The sequence below is a fragment of the Microtus oregoni genome, unplaced genomic scaffold (assembly GCF_018167655.1).
Source record: "Microtus oregoni isolate MIOR12 unplaced genomic scaffold, Mior012 000024F_ref0000369, whole genome shotgun sequence".
In the NCBI taxonomy this organism is placed as follows: domain Eukaryota; kingdom Metazoa; phylum Chordata; class Mammalia; order Rodentia; family Cricetidae; genus Microtus; species Microtus oregoni.
This window is the reverse complement of record NW_024543083.1, coordinates 16,888,363-16,910,837: the sequence shown is the minus strand read 5'-3', so window position 1 is coordinate 16,910,837 and position 22,475 is coordinate 16,888,363. Positions and strand designations below refer to the sequence as shown.

Here is a 22,475-nt window from a genome sequence, read left to right as displayed (position 1 = left end):
AAGGGCCAGGGACACCTGAGTCACAGAAGCCATTCCCAAGGTAAAATATGAATGTAGGTTTGTCTCTGACCCTTCCTCAGGAACCCAAACTGTGGACGGGCACACCAGACATCACTCTGCTTTTGTGGTAACAGAAACAAAATAACCTCAAAGTTGATCAACCTGCCTGGGCTACGCTGAGACAAGGCAGCTGGCATCGGACCGGCCATGTGAGTGCCTTTGTGTTGGAGGGGACTCCAAACATGGGATTGACTAGGGACGGGGTGACGCAAGTGTGCAGAAGCCTTTTCTGTACTTCTAGGTACAGCGGGGAGCTGAAAAGATGGTCTTGCCTGCATGACGGAAGGCAGGGACACACTTCATACCCTATGAAATATTTGGAGCCCTCCAGCAAATATATTTATGGATCATTAAAAAAACAAAACCAAGATTTACTTGAAGAGAAAGTTCAGTGTGCAAGGAGCAGACGCCTGGCAGGCCTGACAACGTCTCACGCTGATGGAACATGCACCAGCTTTATCCCAACCACAGCTGAGCCACAGCTACCCAGTACGTGCGTGTGTCAAGTGAGACCGGAGGGGACACTTACTTTGAACGCAAGGGGGGAAGTTCGGGTTTTTATCTTCAGGCTTGCCATATTTCCTCAGGCACTCTGAAAGAAACAAACAGACAACAGGGTCACTTGTCATCTCTGGGGTAGAGCAGGTGGTCCAAGTCGGTGCCAACCGACACGTTTCCTTTTTGCCTGGACACATGGGTCTTCAGGGAGTGGGTGGCCTAGCTATCAGTATAAAGCACTTGGTGGAAGTTACCCCAGGAAGGTACCCCAGGGCAACAGAACCCTGACTCCGGAATGGTGAGTGCTGGATCCTCCCATCACACAGAACACCAGGAACTTTAACACCGTCTGACTACAGCCAAAGAACTGAACCTCAAGATCACAGAGATCTGGGCAGGAAATGTCCTCTGTCTGAAAGTACAGGTGCTTTTTAGTGCCCTCTCAAACCCTTAGGGCACCAGACCTGGCAGATACGTGTGTTCCACAAGGGAGCCAGGAGCACAGCATTTGAACACACACAGTACACGATGGCCGTGTGTGATGGCATGTAGCCACCCTCTCTGGCCTTCAGTTGGTCACTGTTGATTGTCCACATGACAATACGGTGAAGGTACAGTCAGGATGCATGGATGGGCTAGCTGTCTCCCTCTGTCTTGGTACTAGAGATGGCCCAAGGCCTTTTGGGCTAGTGCAGGCACCAGAGAGGCCTGAGTGAGTGAGGTCCTGAGTGAATGTGTATTTTGATACGGGCAAAGCTTGCCAAGGATGCCAAGGCCAACTGACCCATGGGAAATTAGCAAAGCTATTGCCCATTTGGGCCAGGATCAAGAGAAATGGCAAAGCCTTCCTTGGAAAAGAGTGTTTGCGAACAATTGATCAGTGTGAGCAAAGACTAGCATGCTCCTCCCAGATGTCTACAGCCTGATACTGCTCACCTACAGAGGCCTACTGGGACGAGCTAACCCCTCCCTTGCGTTGAACCTAATAAACCCACTGAGGTTCTGGGTGGCAGTTTTTGCCTTCGAGGACTCCAACTGTGTCTGTCCTTTCTTTGTTCCCTTGTCTCCCCTAGCCAAGATCCTGGTACCCAAGCCTGGAGAGTCACAGCAGGCAAGTCACTGGTCCTTTGTGCTATTTATTGCTTGATACAGATTACAAGAAGGTGCTTCTAGAATGGAAGGCCAGCATCTTACCCAAGCATACTCTTTTTACATGCGATATGCATCCAAAGTACTTTGGGTGTTGACCAAACAGTGCTCAGAGAATTTAGGGCTTCTTGAGGAGCAAACTAACTATCCTCCAGACTAGAACCCTATTTTTTTTATTTGTCCTGTTAGAGCATATTATTTCCCATGCTGCTAGGTGCCCCACTCCAGGGGCTGAGTGTATGTGTGTGCTCCCCGTTCATCAAACTATGTAAAAACCTTCTGCAAGTTTTAACTGATAATAGAGCAAATTTTGATAAAACACACTACACAGGAGCAAATTTTTTTGGCAGGAGGGAATTCCTCAATAATCTCAGAAGTACTGAGACCAGAAAGTCTGAGGGCATTCAATCATACTTCCTCATGTGGGCAGGGCCTGGAATCAAAGAATCTGAAAACAGCAGTGTTAGTCTGAGGCTCAGGCAACTTGGGATAAAACGATAGTATATATATATACATACAAATCCCACACTCAAGTTTTGACCCAAGTGCTCCCAAGGGCTCTACCCTCACAGCTTCCTCCTCCCTGGAGTAACATGCTGATGGGATCTCCGCAACACAAAACAGACACTGCGCCTGTCTGACAACGAAGCCGGAACAGTCACTTTAACTTACCTTGATATCTTGGATAGAAATAGTCCTGTGAAAGAGAAGAAGGGCGACAGTTAATGGGCACAGCACGAGGCCTCTTAAAAAGGACTGTTTAATCAAACGTGGAAACAGGAACCCAGAAGCAAGAAAACCTTGCACTGTGGCTCCCTCAGCGGTAGAGCTACTTAGAAGTCCTGCTCAGAGAGGAGGCCAGGGAGAGGAGCAAGGGAACAGGAGGCCTCTGCTGACTCAGCTTCTGCAGATCACTGCAGTGTGGCTGCAGAGCATGAGGCCACCCTCAGGAAGAAGCAAATTGCTGTCACCATAGCTAGTTAGAGCGTGCCTCCCACGTGTCCTGAGAAAATGTGTGTAGGACAGGAACATCCCAGGTAGCCCAGTTTCAGCCCAAGGACACAGAGTTCTTGTCTCAGTTAGGGTTTCTGTTGCTTCAATGAAACACGATGACCCAAGCATACGGGGAGGAAAGAGTTTATCTGTCTTACACTTCCACATTGCAGTTCATCATTAAAGGAAGTCAGGACAGGAACTCAAACAGGGCAGGAACATAGAGACAGGAGCTGATGCAGAGGCCATGGAGGGGTGCTGCTTACTGGCTTGCTCCCCCTGGCTTGCTCGGCCTGCTTTCTTATAGAACCCAGAACCACCAGCCCAGGGGAAGGACTGGGTGCCCTTTCATCAATCAATAATTAAGAAAATGTCCCACAGCCAATCTTATGGAGGTATCTTTTCTTTCTTTCTTTCTTTCTTTCTTTCTTTTTTTTTTTTTTGAGACAGGGTTTCTCTGCGTAGCACTGGCTGTTCTGGCACTCACTCTGTAGCCCAGGCTGGCCTCTAACTCACAGAAATCCGCCCACCTCTACCTCCCAAGTGCTGGGATTAAAGGCGTGCGTCACCACTGCTCAGCTTGGAGGCATTTTCTTTTTCTTTTCTTTCTTTCTTTTTTTTTTCTTTTTCGAGACAGGGTTTCTCTGTGGTTTTGGAGCCTGTCCTGGAACTAGCTTTTGTAGACCAGGCTGGTCTCGAACTCACAGAGATCCGCCTGCCTCTGCCTCCCAAGTGCTGGGATTAAAGGCATGCGCCACCACTGCCTGGCTTGGAGGCATTTTCTTAATCAAGGTTCCCTCCTTTCAGGTGACCCTAGCTGTGCCAAGATGACATAAAACTATTATGCACAAGTGACCCCTTGTACACAAAAACATCAATAATATTAAGTCACAAACTCACCTTTCCCATTCATTCCCAAGTTCTCACGCTGACAACATAACTTTAAAAGTCCCAGTCTTTACAAAATCAAACACATTAAATGTTCAGTCCATTTAAAATACCCAGACTCTTAAAAATCCAAAATCTCCTTTTAAAGTTTGAAATTTCTCAACTGTGGACTCCTCCAAAGGGCTTGGGTCACTTCTCCGTCTCTGCCCTCTGTGGCATACACAGCTTATCTTCCTGGCTCTGGCTGTCTCACTGCACGGCTGTTGCTGGATGGTCATCTCACGGTACTGGACTCTCCAAAACGTGGGGTCTTTTGCAGCAACTGGGCTGTATTTTCACCAATAGCCTCTCCTGGGCTCTCTTCCAGGAGAAAGCCTGCCACACAGTGACACGCCTCAGCTGCTCTCCACAACCCTGACCCCTTCACGCCTTCAAAACTAGCACCACAGGTGGCCCTTACACTACACCAAGTTCGGCAGCCAGCACAAAATACAACATCGGCCATGTCTGGAACACAGCTCCTGTGTGTTGAACCTCTGGAAACACTTTCCAGAAGACTTCACCTCAGTGAGGCCAGTTTCTTCTCAATCACCGCTAATTTCTCACCTCCAGCCAAGCAGCAACCATTACCCCAGCAAAACAAAGGTTTCACATCAGTAGTTCTGGGTTCTTGTTAATCACAGCTGACTCTTCAGCCCCAGCTAACCAGAACCACAGGATCTTAATTCGAAACAACACATGGCCCCACAATAGCCTCTTAACTTCCCTCTGAAACCCCACAAGCCAGACCTGCGCTGTCTGTACCTCCCTCAACAGTCTTATCTTCCACACTCCTACAGAGCCCACCGAGATCTCAACACTCAGTGGCTTTTCTAGTTGAAAGTTCCAAGTCCTTCCACAATCCTCCCCCAAACACACGGTCAGGTCTCTCACAGCAATACCCCACCGTCCTGGAACCAACTTCTGTCTCAGCCGGGCTTCCTGTTGCTGCGATGAACACTATGACCAAAAGCAAGTCAGTAAGGGTTTATCTGGCTTACATTTCCATGTTGTAGTCCATCATGGAAGGAAGTTAGGACAGGAACTCAAACAGGGCAGGAACCTAGAGGCAGCAGCTGATGCAGAGGCCATGGAGGGTGCTGCTTACTGATTTGCCCTCCCTGGCTTGCTCAGTCTGCTTTCTTATCGAATCCTGAACCATAAGCACGAGGTGGTCCCACCCATAATTGGCTGCCTTGCCCCCAATCAACCACTAATTAAGAAAATGCCCCACAGGCTTGTCTAAAGTTCAACTGTCCCCCACCACAGAGTTTCTCTATAGCTTTGGAGCTTGTCCTGAAACTCGCTCTGTAGACCAAGTTTGCCTTGAACTCACAGAGATCCATCTGCCTCTGCCTCCCGAGTGCTGAGATTAAAGGTGTGTGCTGCTACTGCCCAACAACAACAACAACAAAAAACCCAGCTTCCCCTGAGAGGTTTTTGCTTTTTTGGTGGGGGGGGGGCATTCGAGACAGAGTTTAGACGTCCTGGAACTAGCTCTTGTAGACCAGGCTGGTCTTGAACTCACAGAGATTCGCCTGCCTCTGTCTCCCGAGTGCAGGGATTAAAGGTGTGCGCCACCACCACCCAGCTCTTCAGTCCAGTCTTATGGGGGGCATTTTCTTAATTGAGATTCTCTGCTCTCAGATGCCTCTAGTTTGGGTCAAGTTGACATAGAACCATCCAGCAGTTCTCTTCAGCCTTAGGTGTCTCCTGTCATTGGTTTGCATACATTGTCTTGGTAAAACAAGTTTTCTGTCTAAGCACAAGGCCAGAGGGTCTGTTCTGTTTCTGTATGCCCACACTGCACACGGGTGTATACAGGCCCTCTGGCCATTCTGGGCCGGTGACAGGATGGCTAGAAGCTGGTTCAGGACTGTTGTGAGCAACTGGCCTCCACACAGGCCCAAAGTCACAGTCCTCGGCAGACCCCCCCCCCCCCCCCAAACACACATGCAATGGGAAGGGCGTCCCTGTTTGTCGTCTCTCACTTTCCTCCCTGGTGAGGGGCTATGTGTTTGAGAACAGAAGTGACAGGGATGGAATAAGCTGGAGTAAGGCTCCCAAGACTGGGGTGGGGGCTGCTCAGGTACTTTTCTCCAGGTTTAGAAAGAATATCAGCAAAGAACTTAGATGGCAAAATTCCGCTCATGTTATAGAGTCAAGTGTGGGGGTGCAGGCAGCAAGAGACAGCGAGGGAGAGAAGTTTGTTTACATTGCTAGGAATAGCCTCTCACAGCCAGGTGCATGGAAAGGTCAAAGGTAACAGAGTACTGCTCATGTTGCCCCATGGCACTGCTGTTGGGTCTGGCTGGAGGCCAGCACAAGGCCGACTTTTCTCCTGGAGGGATGCAGCAATCCTAGCATCCAGCTCAGAAGGACCTAGCAGCCTTTGAAGCATCCCAAGAGTGGCATCGCTCAGAACTGATCTCCCTGTCGCTCCTGCACAGGGACCAGGCGGGATGGCAGCCATGGCTTCCAGTTACCTCCTTGGGGGGCCTCACCTGGCAGACTGCAGCTGGATAGCTTCAGCGGCTGCCTGACCAGGCCAAATCTGAAGACAGTTCATGCTTCCAAGACAGATGAAACCCATACAAGAGGACACGGTTGGAAGCATGCATAACAAGATGGAGAAACATCTGAGCCCAAAGTGGAGTGAACTGACATCAGTTTTCACAATTACAAAGAGGACACCCCAGCTGCCACCCCATGCCACCCAACTGGGAAGGTTCCAGTTTATTCTACACAGCTGCCACCTGTAGAATATCATTCTCACCTAGATCTATGAGTCCTCTCAGACTCTTAGAGGTGAAGACATCTCTGCCTAGCAGAAACGAGGTAGCAGGCCAAAATCTGGACTTCTAGCCCTCCTCTTGACTTCCTCATGCTGGGGGGGGGGGCGTGTTACACAGCACTGTCATCATACACAGGCCTCACAGGCATAGAAAGGCCCCCCACAAAACTTGCTCTCACAGGCAGCAACAGGCCCTGCACCCATGACGCTCATACCCATACAAAGGTAGACCCCATGAACGTTCACACCTATACACAGGTAGGCCCCGTGAACGTTCACACCTATACAAAGGTAGACCCCATGAACGTTCACACCTATACACAGGTAGACCCCATGAACGTTCACACCTATACACAGGTAGGCCCCATGAACGTTCACACCTATACACAGGTAGGCCCCATGAATGTTCACACTCATACAAAGGTAGACCCCATGAACGTTCACACCTATACACAGGTAGGCCCCATGAACGTTCACACCTATACAAAGGTAGACCCCATGAACATTCACACTTATACATAGGTAGGCCCCATGAATGCTCACACTTATACACAGGTAGGCCCCATGAAGTTCACAGCTATACACAGGTAGGCCCCATGGACACTCACACCTATACACAGGTAGGCCCCATGAAGTTCACAGTTATACACAGGTAGGCCCCATGAAGTTCACAGCTATACACAGGTAGGCCCCATGAAGTTCACAGCTATACATAGGTAGGCCCCATGAGGTTCACACCTATACACAGGTAGGCCCCATGAACGCTCACACCTATACACAGGTAGGCCCCATGAAGTTCGCACCTATACACAGGTAGGCCCCATGAAGTTCGCACCTATACACAGGTAGGCGCCATGAACGCTCACACCTATACACAGGTAGGCGCCATGAACGCTCACACCTATACACAGGTAGGCCCCATGAATGCTCACACCTATACACAGGTAGGCGCCATGAATGCTCATACCTATACACAGGTAGGCGCCATGAACGCTCACACCTATAGACAGGTAGGCCCCATGAATGCTCACACCTATACACAGGTAGGCCCCATGAATGCTCACACCTATACACAGGTAGGTGCCATGAACGCTCACACCTATACACAGGTAGGCCCCATGAATGTTCACACCTATACACAGGTAGGCCCCATGAACGCTCACACCTATACACAGGTAGGCCCCATGAATGCTCACACCCAGACCCCTCAGTAGACCTTTGTGGTGCGGCTTTCATAGACAGACTTTATGGAGAGCTGGTTCCCAGTGAACTTTGAGTCTCAGAAACTCCGTGTAGCATGAACCCAGGTTCTACCTCATCAGCTCCATACAGAGTGTGAAGGTGTAAGCTGTATTGTTCACCTGAGTATGGGGAACATTCTAGGCACACAGTACCACCTATGGTTCCCACGGTCGTCTCTATCAGAGCAGAACTGTGAGGTGCAGCTGCCGGGGAGAGCTTTTAAGTTCTGGGGGGATCCCTACCCTGAGCTTCTAAAGGTAGATCAACCAAGCAATTGGCCTGTAAGTGGTTCAGTCAGTCTGTGACTATCCAAGAACAGGCTCTGGGCCCACTGATGCTAGCTAATCCCTGATCCCTCTCTTAGGACAGAGCCTGGGAATGGAGAGCCTGGGCCCAGAAGTGTGCTTTGTGATCGTCCCAAAGCTAGATCTACAGCAGGTTTGAGGGATCCACGTGGTAATGTGTATTTCATTATCATGGGCACACCCACTAAAGGGGACACGGGGAGACTAGTACCCATTGTTTTCTTTCATGCATTCTACGGCCATGTAGCTCAAGGGAAAATAACTGACATTTCCAGCTTCTTCCCCTACCAGTTCCTATAAAACCCCCTTGAAAACATAAAAACATACTTTATAATCTGTCAAGGTCAAAACGAAAGGCTGTGCAGAGAAGGTGCTGGCAGAGTGTCAACAAAGGCTTCTCACACCAGTCCCTAAGCCTCGGGTAGGCGCTCTGCATGGCGAAGCCACTGCAGCTCTCACCTGAGCCCTGTCTTGCAGCTCTGTGCAGGAAGGAAGTACGGGCCTGGCCAAGGGCCACTGGGTGAGTTACCTGGGAGGGTTTGGCTTGCTGCGGTCCCAGCTCTGACTTGGAGCCCTTCACTTTGCCTATTTCCTGAAGGATATTTTCCAAACACCTCTTCCCTGGTAGACACCCGCACTATCCTCCACGGAACCCAGTGCCCATAGAACCAGAGGGGCTTGTCTCCTTTCCAAGCTCACCTCCGGAACCCTAGGAGGCTAGTCCTGTCTCCTGACCCATTTGCCAGGCTCAAGCCTATGCCAGGCCAGCTCTGAAGAGTGACAGACAGTTTGGTCATTGCTTGGTGGCCCTGGCCTGTAGACCCTTACCCTCAACATGAGGGAAGCAGAAAGGAGGCCTGGAGAGGTGAGACCCAGAGAGGAGCCAAGTGTACGTGTGTGTGGGTACATGTGTGTCTATGTAAGCATATGAATGTGTACTTATGTTTTGAATATGTACACATACGTTGGGGACATGTGTCTAGACAGAGTATTTCACCCAATGTACCTTCTCCGCCAAAAGCCCAAATTCCAAGTCTCAGAGGGCTTCTTTTCCTGCTAGGACGTCCCCTTCCTTAAACTTCCTAAACTGGATCTGTCCCTGTTGTATAAGAGGAAATGGGGCGGTGGGGGGTGGGGGAGTCCACTTACCCTGGAGCTGGCCTTCCCCAAGCTGTCCTTGGAGAGCCCACCTAGGGAAAATGCCCTTAGTGGGTAGACATGGTTGCGACATGGTCCTCTAGGTTTGAGTTCAGCAGCAGAGAGGGGGCCACTGCACCCGTGGGCAGTCAGAGAGAGGGAACTTGAGCTCCTGAGAGTTAAGAGACCATCGGGAAGGGGGAGCTGTCTTTCGGTTCCTGGGCATTATTCCTCACAGCAGTCAACCCCACGAGGAACCCTTCAACGCTGCATGCTGCACGCACGCTGTATCTTAAGTAGCACAGGTGCCAGTCATCAATAAGGCCTGCGTGTCCTCCTGCCAGTAGGTGAGGGCCAAAGTGTGGCGTGGAGGCTCCAGCTGGGATTAACTTCTTGATTAGGAGCCTCTAGAGGCCAACATCCTAAACTGGAGACAGGGCCTTAAAGGATTAGAAAAATGACTGAAGAGATTCTGCAGGCCCTCACCTGGGGCAGGGCTACAGCTCCAGGGCCTCTCTGAATTAGCAACGCAGACAGGGAACCCAGCCAGTGAGAATGAAGTGGCCGGAAGGGACAGTAACAATAAAAAGAAAAACCAGATAACAGGGAAGCTGTGGGGGAGAGAAGGGACACAGTGATTACAAGCAGCAGCCAGGGCTGCCACCACAGGAGATCAGCCACTGAGGAATGTGAGTGGAGGCCACAGGAAGTGTGTGGAGGGGGGACCTGCATTCCCTCCCAGGAGAAAGTTAATAAGAAGCTACCAGTGTCCGTGAAGTCCGTGAAGTTCGCTCTGCTGGCTGGAGAGCTGAGGGCCGACACTTTCCCTCCCAGTGGCAGAAGAAATGCTAACTGAACTGAAAGAGTCAGGCTCTTGGCATACACACTGAGGGGGAAGAAAAAGCCTGTGGTTCCTTCCAGGGGGTTAGCCCATTGGTTCCAGCTGCCTAGACCTCCTTCTCATTCCCTTCCCAGGGCCCCGAGAATTACTATCAAGGGTAAGGAGCCACAGGTGTTCAGGAGGGTCTTAGCTACAACTGGCCAGAGCGCCACTTGGAGCAACAGGATTGTCTATCCCAGCACTGTAAACAAAATGATTTTAATTAGGCACAGAATATGACTGTAGCAAGCACTGAACACTTTTACAAAAAAAAAAAGCAAAACAAACAAACAAACAAACCCACTGACTCCTCCTTCAAGTCCCCAGGAGGACTTGGATGAAGCACCTCTGCCATCACTTTGCATCTCTCTCCTTTATTTCAGGTCATTTGCTTAGTTTTGCAGGCAGGCGAGCTAATCCCCCAAGCATTGTCTAAAGCTTCAGAAACACACCTATCTCACACACACACCCCACCCCTGCTCGGCTGAAGGCACAGAGACAAGAGGACCAAGGCTCTGTCAACATTTTGTGTCTTGTCCCAGACCCCCAAGGGAAGTTAAAGGTCTCAAGGGACAACAGAGTCTCAGGGAGACCCCAGAGAACAATTAGGACCACCTTGTCCCTGCAAGGAGTAAGGACTTCTTCCAGCCACTTTGCAGAATCAGAACTGCAGCAGCACCAACCAGACCGCTCTTGTCGAGCCTTGCATAACTCAGTATACCTCATGCCCCATGTCCCAAGCCTTCTATTTAAACTTAAAGCTCATATCTGTATCCCAAAGACAGCCCTGAAGCCACCGGGCCTCTTGATCCCTTTTTTTTTCTCAGTGTGCGTTGACTAAATATTTCTGGTCTCTGTGGGGACCAGTGGTACAGTCGTACAGGTGGCTAAGCCTAGGTCTTTGGGACTTCCAGACCTGGCTGGCCTTTTCGCCCTAAAATTTCCCTTATGAGACCAGCCTCTATGTGTGGATTCTACCTGGCCCAGTCAGGATTCTCTAGGACCACTGGGAGAAACTGGTCTTCAGGTGTTCTGTAGATCACAGCTTCTCATTGTCACACACAACATTCCAGGTAAACCCAGGCCATTGCCCCTTGTTTAGACGGTCTCATGGGTCTCCTTCAATACAAGAAATGAGCTACGCTTCAAGGACAGGAAAACTGAGCTAGCATTTTCTTAGGAAGGTAAGTTCCTTCCCAGTCTCTCGAGGCCATGAAGGTGAGTGGTGCTTGCAGGACCATTGGCCCAGGTCTTAGGCCTCCCCAGGGTATGGAGTAGGGGAGACTCCAGTCAAAGATCCCTGCAGGCACCAGGTCTCCACAGCACGACTTAGCCCTACCCCTTCCTGAGGCTTGCCTCATTGCCTATAGAGTCATGACAACAGGAGAAAAAGTCACTAGCAGCTAGACCAAGGTGGTAGCAGCCAAGAGAGAGCTTTGATTTGGAACTCTGTGCACAGAGACCAGGGAGAAGCTGGGCATCTGGGTTAGTAATTCCCACACCACAGGCAAGAGGTACAGGTCAGGCATGCAAGCTGACTCATGAGAGGAAAATTCATGTGTGGGGGTATAGGGACTGCAGAAGGGGAAAGGACTGTGGACAATTCTTAGATGGCTCTGATGGGAACAGGTGCCTGCCAAGTCCTGATGGAGACAGGGTGTGACAGAACCAGAGGGGACTGCCTTCCCCAGCATTATAGCCTGGAGTTTTAGCCAAGTGCAGACAGAAAGGGAAAACCCTCCCATGGACTGAAGAGATGTTTTAAGGGGTTGGGGGTCCTGAATACATTACTCTTTTTCATGTCTTCATTTCACACCTTTGCAAATAAAATTATAATAAAACCGGAGGGACTTGACTCAAGAAGAGCAGCTCCATGTCCAGGCAGCCAGGAGGGGCCAGCTTGGGCCTGTCTGCCCTGGCAGGCAGGCTGCAAAGGGGCGGGACTCTGTGGCTGGGCGGTGGCCTTCTTGCTTTCAATGCGTGTCACCACAAGCCCTGTCCACACTCTGAATGGCAGAAAGCTCCATGGGACGGTGGAGTGGAAGCAGGCAGAACCAGCCACCTAAGTCCACAGCCCAGGTGACCGAGGACCGGGAGCCCTGCCCTCGACTTGGTAGCTGGACTCATTGGGTCAGGAGCAATCATCATCAAAGCAGGAAAGCGGCGAGGGTATAAAAAGATCAACAATCTGCCCCTATACTGCAGCTGATGCCTGGGGCGGTACCATGGGGGGAGGGGGGGGCACACGGCTTGTCACCTGATCTTGGCTTCCACCCTGGGTAGCAGTGCCAAAGCAGCTCTGGGGACAGCAGCTGTGACGCCGGCCGGTATCGGAAAAGCAGCTTTGACAGGGATTGCCCTGCCAGCCAATTAGACACGAGTCAAAGCAGAGGCCCTAGAGGCTCGCACAGATCCATCCTTTTATCATGTGATCCTTATTTCATCCCAGAAGAATTCTTTGAAAGGAGAATGCCAGCGGAACCCAGAATTGTGAAATCATATCCATTTGGCAGGTGACAGGAGGTCCTCGGCATCATTACGGGGACCTGCGAGCTTCAGAGAGCTTCAGAATCCAGACCTTAACCTCGGGCATGCCCTAGTCTGGGGTGTGTTCCCCCATGAGCCCTCTCAGCCCTCACAGTCACCGTCTGTGGAGACTCCTGTGCACACACGGACTGCTGGCTGCAGTTGGCTGTGTGCCTGCTCCGTTCCCGAAGGACATTATTAATAGAAGTTTGTCCTGGGCCAGCAGAGCCCTCAGAGAGGCAGGTGCCGGTCCTTCCCTATGCCCCCCCCCCCATATGTATGTTCTTTGCACAATTCCAGCCATCGTATTTTTGGATGTGCTGCTGCAAGCAATTCCAGCCTTGAGATCTTTCAATTCCTCTTTCAGGAAAACCCTGGGTCCCTCTGGAGGAAGACCCAAAGAGGAGCTCCACCCCTTACTTCCAATCTAATTTAGGGACAGGGCAACCTGGGAGAAGCCTTTGAGTTTCAAACCACTGTGTCCCTTTCCCACGGGTGCCTTTTCTTTGGGAATAGGAGAAAGTTTAGTTTGAACAGGCCTTCAGCTTCCCTCAGGCTCCCGCATGGACCTCAGTGGACCCCACTCAAGGACACGCCTCCTCCTGCTCCTGAAAAGGAGAGGACTTGGGGTCACCAGGGGAGCAGGGGCTCAAGAGTGATGATGTGAAAGGGGGTGGGGTGGCACAAAGCTCCGTGTCTAAGAGTTCCAGGGTGCACGCTGCGGAGCGGTCCCCACAAGGATACTCAAGCTTCCAGAAAAGGTTTCTGGATTCCACAGTCTGGAATTCCACAGTCTCCCCGTCCCCCGGACCTGCACAGGGTAGGAGCCAGGACTTGTGACATCCAGAAGCGCGCGTTCTGGGACCCGCAGGCCCCACCCTGAGACCTCGGCGCCCGCTCACCGTCTCGGGGTCGTTTTCGAACACCTCTCTGGCTTCCTCCTTGGTGCACACCTCCTCCACGCACTCCCGTTCCAGGTGACCCTGCTTAGCCTCCTCGAAGACTTGGTAGGCGCGGCGCTGCCTGGGCCGCAGGAACTGCGCCGCCTCTCGCGCCCGCAGCAGCACAGCTGCAGAAAGAAGGGTGTGCAGTCAACCTGCACCCACTCGGAGGTGGAATGTCTCAGGTCGGGGTTTCGGGGGACCATGATGCCAATGTGTCTGGGATGCTCCGGGACTGAGATGTCTAGAGCACAGAGGTCCGGGACAAGGATGCCTGGGTGACTGGGATACACCACACCAGGATGCCGAGGTCGGGTGCAGGCCTGGTGCCCCACTCCAGGGGGTGGCGGGGTCTGGGGGCCCGAGCGGTACTCACTGTGGGAAGACTCGGAGGCCAGCAGGAGCAGCAGAAGCGCAGTGCCCAGGGCGGCGGCGGGCCCGGGCGGTGGCGGCATGGCGAGGCCCTGGCCGGGGAGCCGGGCAGCCGGGAACGTGCAGTCAAAGCACCCGGGAGGTTGAGGCGAGCCGCGGATGCCGCGGGACAGGGGATCCGGTCATCCTGGCCAGGCGGCGGTGAAGGTCACATCCCGGCGGAGGCAGCAGAGCCGCAACCGGCGCTCGCTGCGGTTCTGGGCCGAGAAGGAGGCTGCGGATGGGGGCGTGGCTTGGGGCGGGCGGGTGGGGCCTAGCCTGAATGGGGCGGGGCCTTTGGGGGCGGGGCCGAGCTGGGTGAGGCAAGGCTGGCTGACTAGTTCGACTCCAGTATCCTCAAAGAAATTTCTCTGCCATCCTGGTGTAAATGAAAGGAGAACAAAATCTAGCGCCCTGGTCAGGTGCAATTTGGCTGTCTTCTACCCTCCTCTGCAGACATCGTTTTTGGACTCTTCATCGGGCGCATTTTTTTTTTTTTTTTTTTTTTTTTTTTTTAGATTTAAAATCCACGAAAAAATTTACTGAGGTCATTCCCCATGGCAAGGAGGTTCACGGTGCAAGTCTATGCCATTCCCTCTGTAATATGGTTTCCACACAACTCCCTGAAAGCAGCCTTGTGTGTTCTCCAGGGCCAAAGCTTCCTTATCTCTTGTCTCAGAACACTTTGCAAGGTCATAGGCAAACACACACACACACACACACACACACACACACACACACACACCTTGCAGACCACGCACAGGACGCAGCTATGCAGCAGCTGGCCAAACCCCAAGAGGGGAATCTGCCCCAGACACCCCTACCTCAACATGCTGATGGGAAAAGGCTAGGGAGTCACTCCCTTTCGCTGGGAGAGTGCAACCCAGATTCTTGGAAGCACACAAGGTCATTACTGGAATTCTTTAAGGTCATTCGTTTGAAGGTGGAGTTGACAAATATGTTAATTTCAGAGAAATGAATGTCATGGGAATAGTCTTGAAAGGGAATTAAAACTTGACTAGATAAGCCATCTGTGCCTGCTTCCAAATCAGAACCACGGCACTCCCCTGAAACAAAGCCAAATGCTTCAGAAGCCAGGAGCACCCCAAATTCCCAAGGCTGCTTCAGCCCTATAAACACCATCACACACTTGGGAAGAATCTTTGCCTTATTAATTTTTTGCTCTTCCTTAGGAAGAAACACTGGTTCCAAAAATGTCATGGGTATTCACGCATCTCTCCACGGGCACACTCCCCACGAGCCAAGTAGATAGAGAGCTGGCATTTCTGTCCTCCATTTCCCAGGGTTCTAAGTCGGGGTCATGGGAGGCGGTCAAGCAGTTTGCAGGCTCCTGCATGTCAGCTGCAGTTGCCGCCTGTGCACCCGTGGAATTTTGAAGAAGAGAAGCAGTTTCCAGTTACTTGAATGACACCCGTACCCTACCTGCATGAAAAGAGGCTTCTCTGGCTTCTAGGGTGTGGCCAGAGCTCAGATGACCAAACTAGATGGCGTCATCCAGGTCCTCTGGCTCCTTTAAGCCCAGACCTCAGTCCTCTCCACCCCATTTTCAGTACAATCTTTTTACTGAGTACCCCAGTAAAGATGCCTCCCGTTAGACATTTGGTTTGATAAAGTGCATTCGCTTCCTGGTTTTGAGTTGGAAAATGGAGCAAGGAAGAAGCAGATGTGGAGGGCGGTGGATGATTGATGGCAGGGGGTCACTTTAAAATCTTTAAACAAGTTACTGGTACAAAAAAAAGTTTTCTAGGGCAGAAATGGGAGTGGGTAAGAAACAATCAGATAAGTATTCCATGTTCGATGTGCCCTGAGCTAGGAAAGGCGAGGCAGATGGCTCAGCCCCACACGGCTGGAGGTCCTATGAAGAAGGAAAACAGGTGGTTTCTCCCATCAGGAACAAACTAGGGTGACTTATGGAGATTGGGTGGAGGCAAGGCGTCTGGACAGAACCGTTCTACATTGCCCCTACTGCCACTTCTCTGTCCAGACACATTAGCTGTGAACCTTTTGTTTTTGTTTCAAAGCAGTTTTTCCTGGGTGTGGAACAAACCAACATTATGTTTGGTTTCTCTTTGTTTGTGGTTTTGATAGTCTTATCAATATGTGGACAGGCTAGCACGCTAGGTTTTGACATACCTGAGACCTATGTGTATACCCGTGATGCCACTGCAGTCAGAATGACACCACACATTCAAAAAGTGCCCTGGTCCCTTGCCCATCCTTCCTGCTTCTTGTGTCTCTCCTCCTGAGTTCCCATGTTCCAGAAAACAGCTTCTGCTGCTACAGACTCTCCTGTATTTTCTAGCATTGCATCTAAAAGCAAATCTATAGTGTACACATTTTGCTTGGCCTTTTCAACCAGCATATCTTCATTTTTGCTCAGTATATGCCATTGTATGGATATATATTATCTATTGTTTTTTTAAATCGGAAAATAGGCTGTCAAGTGAACTCTTGTGGACCATTTATGCACAGTTATCATACGAGGATATGCTTTCATTTCTTTTGAATTTCATTTTTTTTTATTTTAAACAGGAAGTTTATTTAAACAAGACGACTGATTTGAAGAGAAAACTATCTAGGATCATTTTGTTCAAGAGTAATTTACAGATTGTCCTACATGTAACGGCTAGGTACAAAAGCGTTACAAAATTATCTTTGATCTTACAATGATGAATGAAAAACATTAAAATTCTCCAATCGAACGTTATATTTGAATGTAATTGGCCCCTACAAGCTCATAGGGAGTGGCATATTAGGGGGTGTGGCTTTGTTGGAGTAGGTGTGGCCTTGTTGGAGGAAGTGTGCCACTGTGGGGTGACTTTGAGTTCTACTGTGCTCATGATACCTCCCAGTGTTACAGTTCACTTGCTGGTGCCTATAAGATGTAGAACTTTCAGCTGCTTTTCCAGCACCACATCTGCCTGCACACTGCCATGCTTCCTACCATGATGCTAAGGAACTGAACCTCTGAAGCTGTAGCCACCACCTCAATTAAAATTTTTCATTTATAAGAGTTGCCATGGTCATGGTGTCGCTTCAGAGCAATGGAAACCTTGACTAAGAGAGTGTGCAAGAATTTTATGTTGTTGGGTTCTTCTGTTAAAAAATGAGAACAAAATAACTTACTGGAATAGACAAACAAGAGCTGCTGAGGGTGCTACTGTTGGAGAAAGAGGGGTAGTTTCCAGAACCATCCCCACCTGATAGCAGCCGAAACAGAACATCGGGGCATTTAGTTTTAAAAAGGAAAAGGAAAGAAATCGCAATATTCTTGTGCACATACGCCAGTTACTTAATGTACAATAATGAGATAGGGACAGGAAAATGAAAGAATAGAAAAAAAACTATACTGAAGTAGTCAGGCTGCGGTGGAACCAAATTGTGGCTTTCTAATAAAATTCTGGAGTAAAGTAGCAAGACACCTCCTGTCTGCTGCTGGTACACACCAACCATTTCCTTATTCTCCTTCCCCAACTGTGCAGGTTGACCATTGCCCACCACACTGGAATCTGATCTGCTCCTTGTTAAACCTTGCCGTTCACAGTAGGCTTTCCTTCGTTCACTAAGTGGCATCTGCCTCTTCATCTTAACCTTTGCCATAGAACCATCTGCCTGCCACCTTCAGATTAACACGACCATTCTTCTCAGTCTCTACTCCTTCCTTAGGTTTCTCAGCCATGGCGCGTGCCAGAGTCTTCTCAGTGGCCGCTTCATGGAAGAGTCACCAGGTCCCCACTGAAGGAGCACACAGGCAGCACAGGAGTGGCCGATTGAGGAGGTAGCTTGGACTTTTTTTTTTAAACGTTGTTTATTGTATGTGTGTGTGTGTGTGTGTGTGTGTGCATGCATGTGTGCATGTGCGTATGCAACCTGTAGAATTCATCTCTCTCCTTTCGTGTGTGTGTGTGTGTGTGTGTGTGTGTGTGTGTGTAACACATTTACAATCTGTAGGAGTCTCTCCTTGCTCCAACGATGTGAGTCCCAGGAGTTGAGCTCAGATCATCAGGTTTGACTGCAAATGCCTTTACATCCAAGCCATTTCAGCATCCCATGCTCTCATTTCTCTTTGGAAAGGACTTAAGAGCAGAACGGCTGTTTCACGTGGCAGATACTCACTTAACTTTTAAAGAAACTCAAAAGCATTTTCCCAAAGTGATTGCATCGTTTCATGCCCGCTGACAGTACACGAAAGTCCTAGTTCTACACTTCAACAATATTCACCAGTTTTTAAATGTTAGCCATTTTAGTAGATACGCAGGGACATCCCACTGATTAAATTTGAATTTCCCTAACAACGGATGATTTTAAGTGAGGTTTAGTGTGTTTTGCCATCCCAATGACTTCTCTGCTGAAGTGTATGTTCTAATTTCCTTCCTTCCTTACTCCCTCCCTCTTTCCTTCCTGTTTGAGATGTTTGCTTTTCCAATTGTTGTTTCAAGAATTCCTTAAATAATCCAGATAAGGGTGCCTTATCAGATGTGTGGTTTGTAGATATTTATTTCCAGCCTGGGACTTGTGTTTCTTTCTATTATTAGAATCGCCTTTCAAAGAGCGGGCTTCTTAAGTTGGAGATAATGCCCCCTTCTTATGCTTTTGGTGTTGTATTTGTCCAGTCTGATGTCATAAAGATTTTATTCTAGGAACTACTTCAAAGGTAAGTTATGTGTTTAGGAACATGATCCATTTTAAATTAGTGATGTTTTATTCAGGTGCATATAATCATTTGGTCATTAATTGTGACTAATGGTGGCTTATAGACAGCATTTTGGTAAATGGTTGCAGTGCAGAGATCTCTGCATGTGTGTATGTATATGGTAACAGGTGCTGTTGTCTTAGCTCTGCACACTGAAGACTCTGCATGCGTGTGTATGTATGTGATAATGGTGTGCTGTTGTCTTAACACTGTTTACTGACAACAATTTTACTGCTGGTCTCCTGTCTTTGTGGCAGCACTCAATTGATCATACATGCGTGGGTCTGTTTATTGACTCTGTTTTGTTCAATTCATTTCTCTTTAAAGTTAATATCACCCCCCCCCCCAGGACAGGCTATCCTGGAACTTCTATATAGCCCTGGATGTCCTGGAACTCGCCCTGTAGACCAGGCTGACCTCAAACTCAGAGATCCACCTGCCTCTGCCTCCTGAGAGCTGGGATTTAAGGGATGCCACCACACCTGGCCAATACCATCCTTCTTTATGATAGTAGATTTGCAATAATGGAAGTCAGGTAGTGTGAATATTCAAATGTTCCCTTCTTCCTCAAAATCATTAGTTTATTCTGTTTTCTCATTTACATGTGAATTTTAGAACAGTTCTCCTGAAATGCTGAATTTTAATTGGGCTTACATTGAATCTATAAAGATTCTCTTGGAGAGAAAACATTTTTACAGTCTCCCATCTCCTGGTCTGTGGATATGGTCAGCATCTTTTATTATTACACATGCCTTAGATTATCTCAGCAATATTTTACAATACTCAGTGTCAGGAGTGGTGTACAGACAGCAGACCTGTTCCTCAGCATTTCATTCTATTTCAATGTTTTTAGATCTGGAGTAGGGTTTTATTGTGTAGTTCAGGAGACCTCCAACTTGTTGAAAGTGGGTTTTTTATTTGGCTGTCACTGGCTAGCCTGCAAGCCCCAGAGATGTTCCCATCTCCACCTTCCTGGAGCTGGAATTAAAAGCATTTGACGTCATGCCTGGGTTAAAAAACAAGCAAAGCAAAACAAACAAACAGAAACCACTTTTTTTTTTTTTTTGGTTTTTCTAGGCAGGGTTTCTCTGTAGCTTTGGAACCTGTCCTAGAACTAGCTCTTGTAGACCAGACTGGCCTCGAACTCACAGAGATCTGCCTTCCTCTGCCTCCTGAGTGCTGGGATTAAGGCGTGTGCCACCACCTCCAGACTCAGAGACCATGTTTTTGTAGGTTCTGGGGATCAAACTCAGACCTTCATGCTTGTATAGCAAAACATTTTCCCAACTGAGCTGTCTATGCAGCGCTAAATTCTTGATCCTCCTTCCTTCATTTTCCCAGTTCTGGCAATATAGGTGTGTACCAACTTGCCTAGTGTGGATCTTTAAAAATTATGTTTTATGTATATGAATGTTTTGCCTGCATGTGTGTCTGTATATGTCTTGTGTGCTTGGTGCCCACAGAGGCCAAAGAGGACGTCAGACCCCTGGAACTAGAGCTTGTGAGCTGCCACGTGGATGCTGGGAATTGAACCCTGGTCCTCCGCAGGAGCAGCCAGCGTTCTTCACCTCTCAGACATCTCTCCATCCCATCAAGGATTTTTTGTTTGTTTGCTTTATTTCAGTTTCAATCTCTGATTGCTTAGCATTTAATGTTTATCTTGTATCCTACGACTGAGTCCACCAGTGGGTCTATGCTGTTTTCCTGTAGACTCAGGAAGTTTTGCAGAGGTGGTCACACTCTCCGTAGATAAAGCCTTCCATTTCCTCCTCTGCAACACACTTTTATTTCTTTTCTTGGCTCATCATACCACCTAGTGACCTCTATTGGAATGCAGAAAGGACAGAGGACATTCCAGTGCCCCAGTCCTTCATCCTTCAGCATGGTGCTGGCTGTGTTTCTCACAGATACCCTTCATCAAGTTGAGAAAGTTCCTATTTATTCTGAGTTTTATGTGAATCTTTCTAAATTAGGGTTGGGACTGGAGAGATGACTTAGTCATTAAAGGTTAGGCTCACAACCAAAAACATAGGGATGGATACTGAAATGATTTAAACACTTCTAGGCTTATTGAGGTGACCATGCTTGGTTTTTTTTTTCTCTTCTTTAACATGTGAGTGGCCTTGATTGATCAGATGTTGAGTGAACCCTGCGTTGCTGGGATGGCCCCACTTGGTTCTGACAAATTATTACTAGTAAATTACTGTTGCTTGCTTGGTAAGAATCCTTATGGTGAGAGGATCGCTCTGGGGTTTCACTAATTTTGTTTATCTGGTGTGATGACCGGCGAACTCTGGCCTCACAGATCAGTGTCTACCCCTTCTGTTTTTATGAGGAATTGTGTTATTTAGTTAACTGATTACCAGCAATGCTGGGTAGAACTTGGATTTTCATTGTGGACATGGTTTCACGGGGACATTTGGCTTCTGAGACAGGCGCAGGGCTGCTCTCTCTCTAGGATGTGGTAGGGAGTTTCTCCTTTACTTTGTCAGTTTTTCTCAGGGCACACTCTCCACTGTCGCCCTATTCCTCAAAACTGTCATTTCTTATGATTTTCTATTGTTAATTACTCAGGTACATGAGGACCCTGATATCCTGTCCTGTCCAGAGGCAAAAGTCCCCAGGCACATTTTAATGAACATTTTCCAGCCATTCTTTGCAACCTATTATAGAAATTAATTTAGTGTTTTACTAACAAGTAGATTTAAAAAATAGTTTTATTTTATTTTTATGTGCATGGGTGTTCTGCCTGCATACGTGTTTCTCTGTATCACACACATGCCTGGCACACAGAGAAGACAGAAGAGGGCATCAGATCTCTTGGAACTAGAGTTACAGATGGCTATGAATCAGGATGTGGGCGCAGGGAATCAAACCCCAGTCCTCTGTAAGAGCAAACAATGCTCTTTACTGATGAGCCACCACTGAGCCCTCTAACCAGTAGATTTTTTTTTTTTTTTTTTTTTTTTTGGTTTTTCGAGACAGGGTTTCTCTGTGGTTTTGGAGCCTGTCCTGGAACTAGCTCTTGTAGACCAGGCTGGTCTCGAACTCACAGAGATCCGCCTGCCTCTGCCTCCCAAGTGCTGGGATTAAAGGCGTGCGCCACCACCGCCCGGCTTAACCAGTAGATTTTTAAAAGTACAGAAGAGAGAGCCGCAGGGCCATCTCTGTGGGCAGGAATCTCCCGTTTCCATTATATCTGTGCATGTGTGTGTGATGACCAGGCTGTACTACTGTGCTAACCTTTGTGAATGAAGTGGTCTGGTCACTCGAAGGCGACAGTCCTTGCGAAGAATGTCCCACAGCTCTAGATACCAACGCATTCAGCTTTTACAGGGTGTTCTCTGTAACAGCGGTAGAATCCAGAATTCTGGCCCCAGAACTGAGATACTTCTGTTCACTCTGTCCTCCTGGAGCCTTCTTTACAGCCTGACAACCAATAATGAGATTTGCCAGCCAAACATCCTCAGAGAAGAAACTTTATGGAGCGCTGTACTGATTTCCCAACAGGATACAGTTTTTATCTCCCAGTCCAACCTGCTTGCTGTAGCCAGGTTGATTGTAGTTTACCACACACACAGTCCTGGTCCTGGATCCTCGGCCTCCTGTGTTTGAGAACAAAAGGGATGAGACAAGAGGCAAGTGTTCTGGTGCTGGTGGGAGCTCTCCAGCTCTTCCAACTGTTGCCTATTTAGACTTTTGAAAGCCATTTTTGCTTTTCACACCCAGGTTTCCTTAGGCAAAGAGAGGTGTAAGCCATGCCCTTGTTTAGGGTGCAGTGTGATAACAGAGGTACCGAGTATGAAGTCCTTAGCGTGTGGAAATGGAGACTTTACACCCACTCACTCCCCAGTCCTGCTGCAGCCAGCAGAGCCCCTTCAGCAGCGGTACAGTCGTG

At 48.9% G+C, this 22,475-nt stretch overlaps 1 protein-coding gene and 1 pseudogene across 1 annotated transcript in view; both read right to left on the bottom strand.

Moving 5' to 3' along the window:
- The window catches only part of Gas6 (growth arrest specific 6), a 32,187-nt gene extending 18,082 nt beyond the window's left edge, over window positions 1–14,105 (bottom strand). The window contains exons 1-4 of the mRNA XM_041673893.1: window positions 13,829–14,105; window positions 13,414–13,580; window positions 2,380–2,404; window positions 590–652 (exon numbers count right to left, since the gene is read on the bottom strand). Of these exons, the coding sequence (XP_041529827.1) occupies window positions 590–652; window positions 2,380–2,404; window positions 13,414–13,580; window positions 13,829–13,907 (334 nt within the window). The 5' untranslated portion in view covers window positions 13,908–14,105. The remainder of the gene's footprint in view (window positions 1–589; window positions 653–2,379; window positions 2,405–13,413; window positions 13,581–13,828) is intronic.
- LOC121462155 lies at window positions 14,007–17,563 on the bottom strand (annotated as a pseudogene).
- Window positions 17,564–22,475: the final 4,912 nt, after the last annotated feature.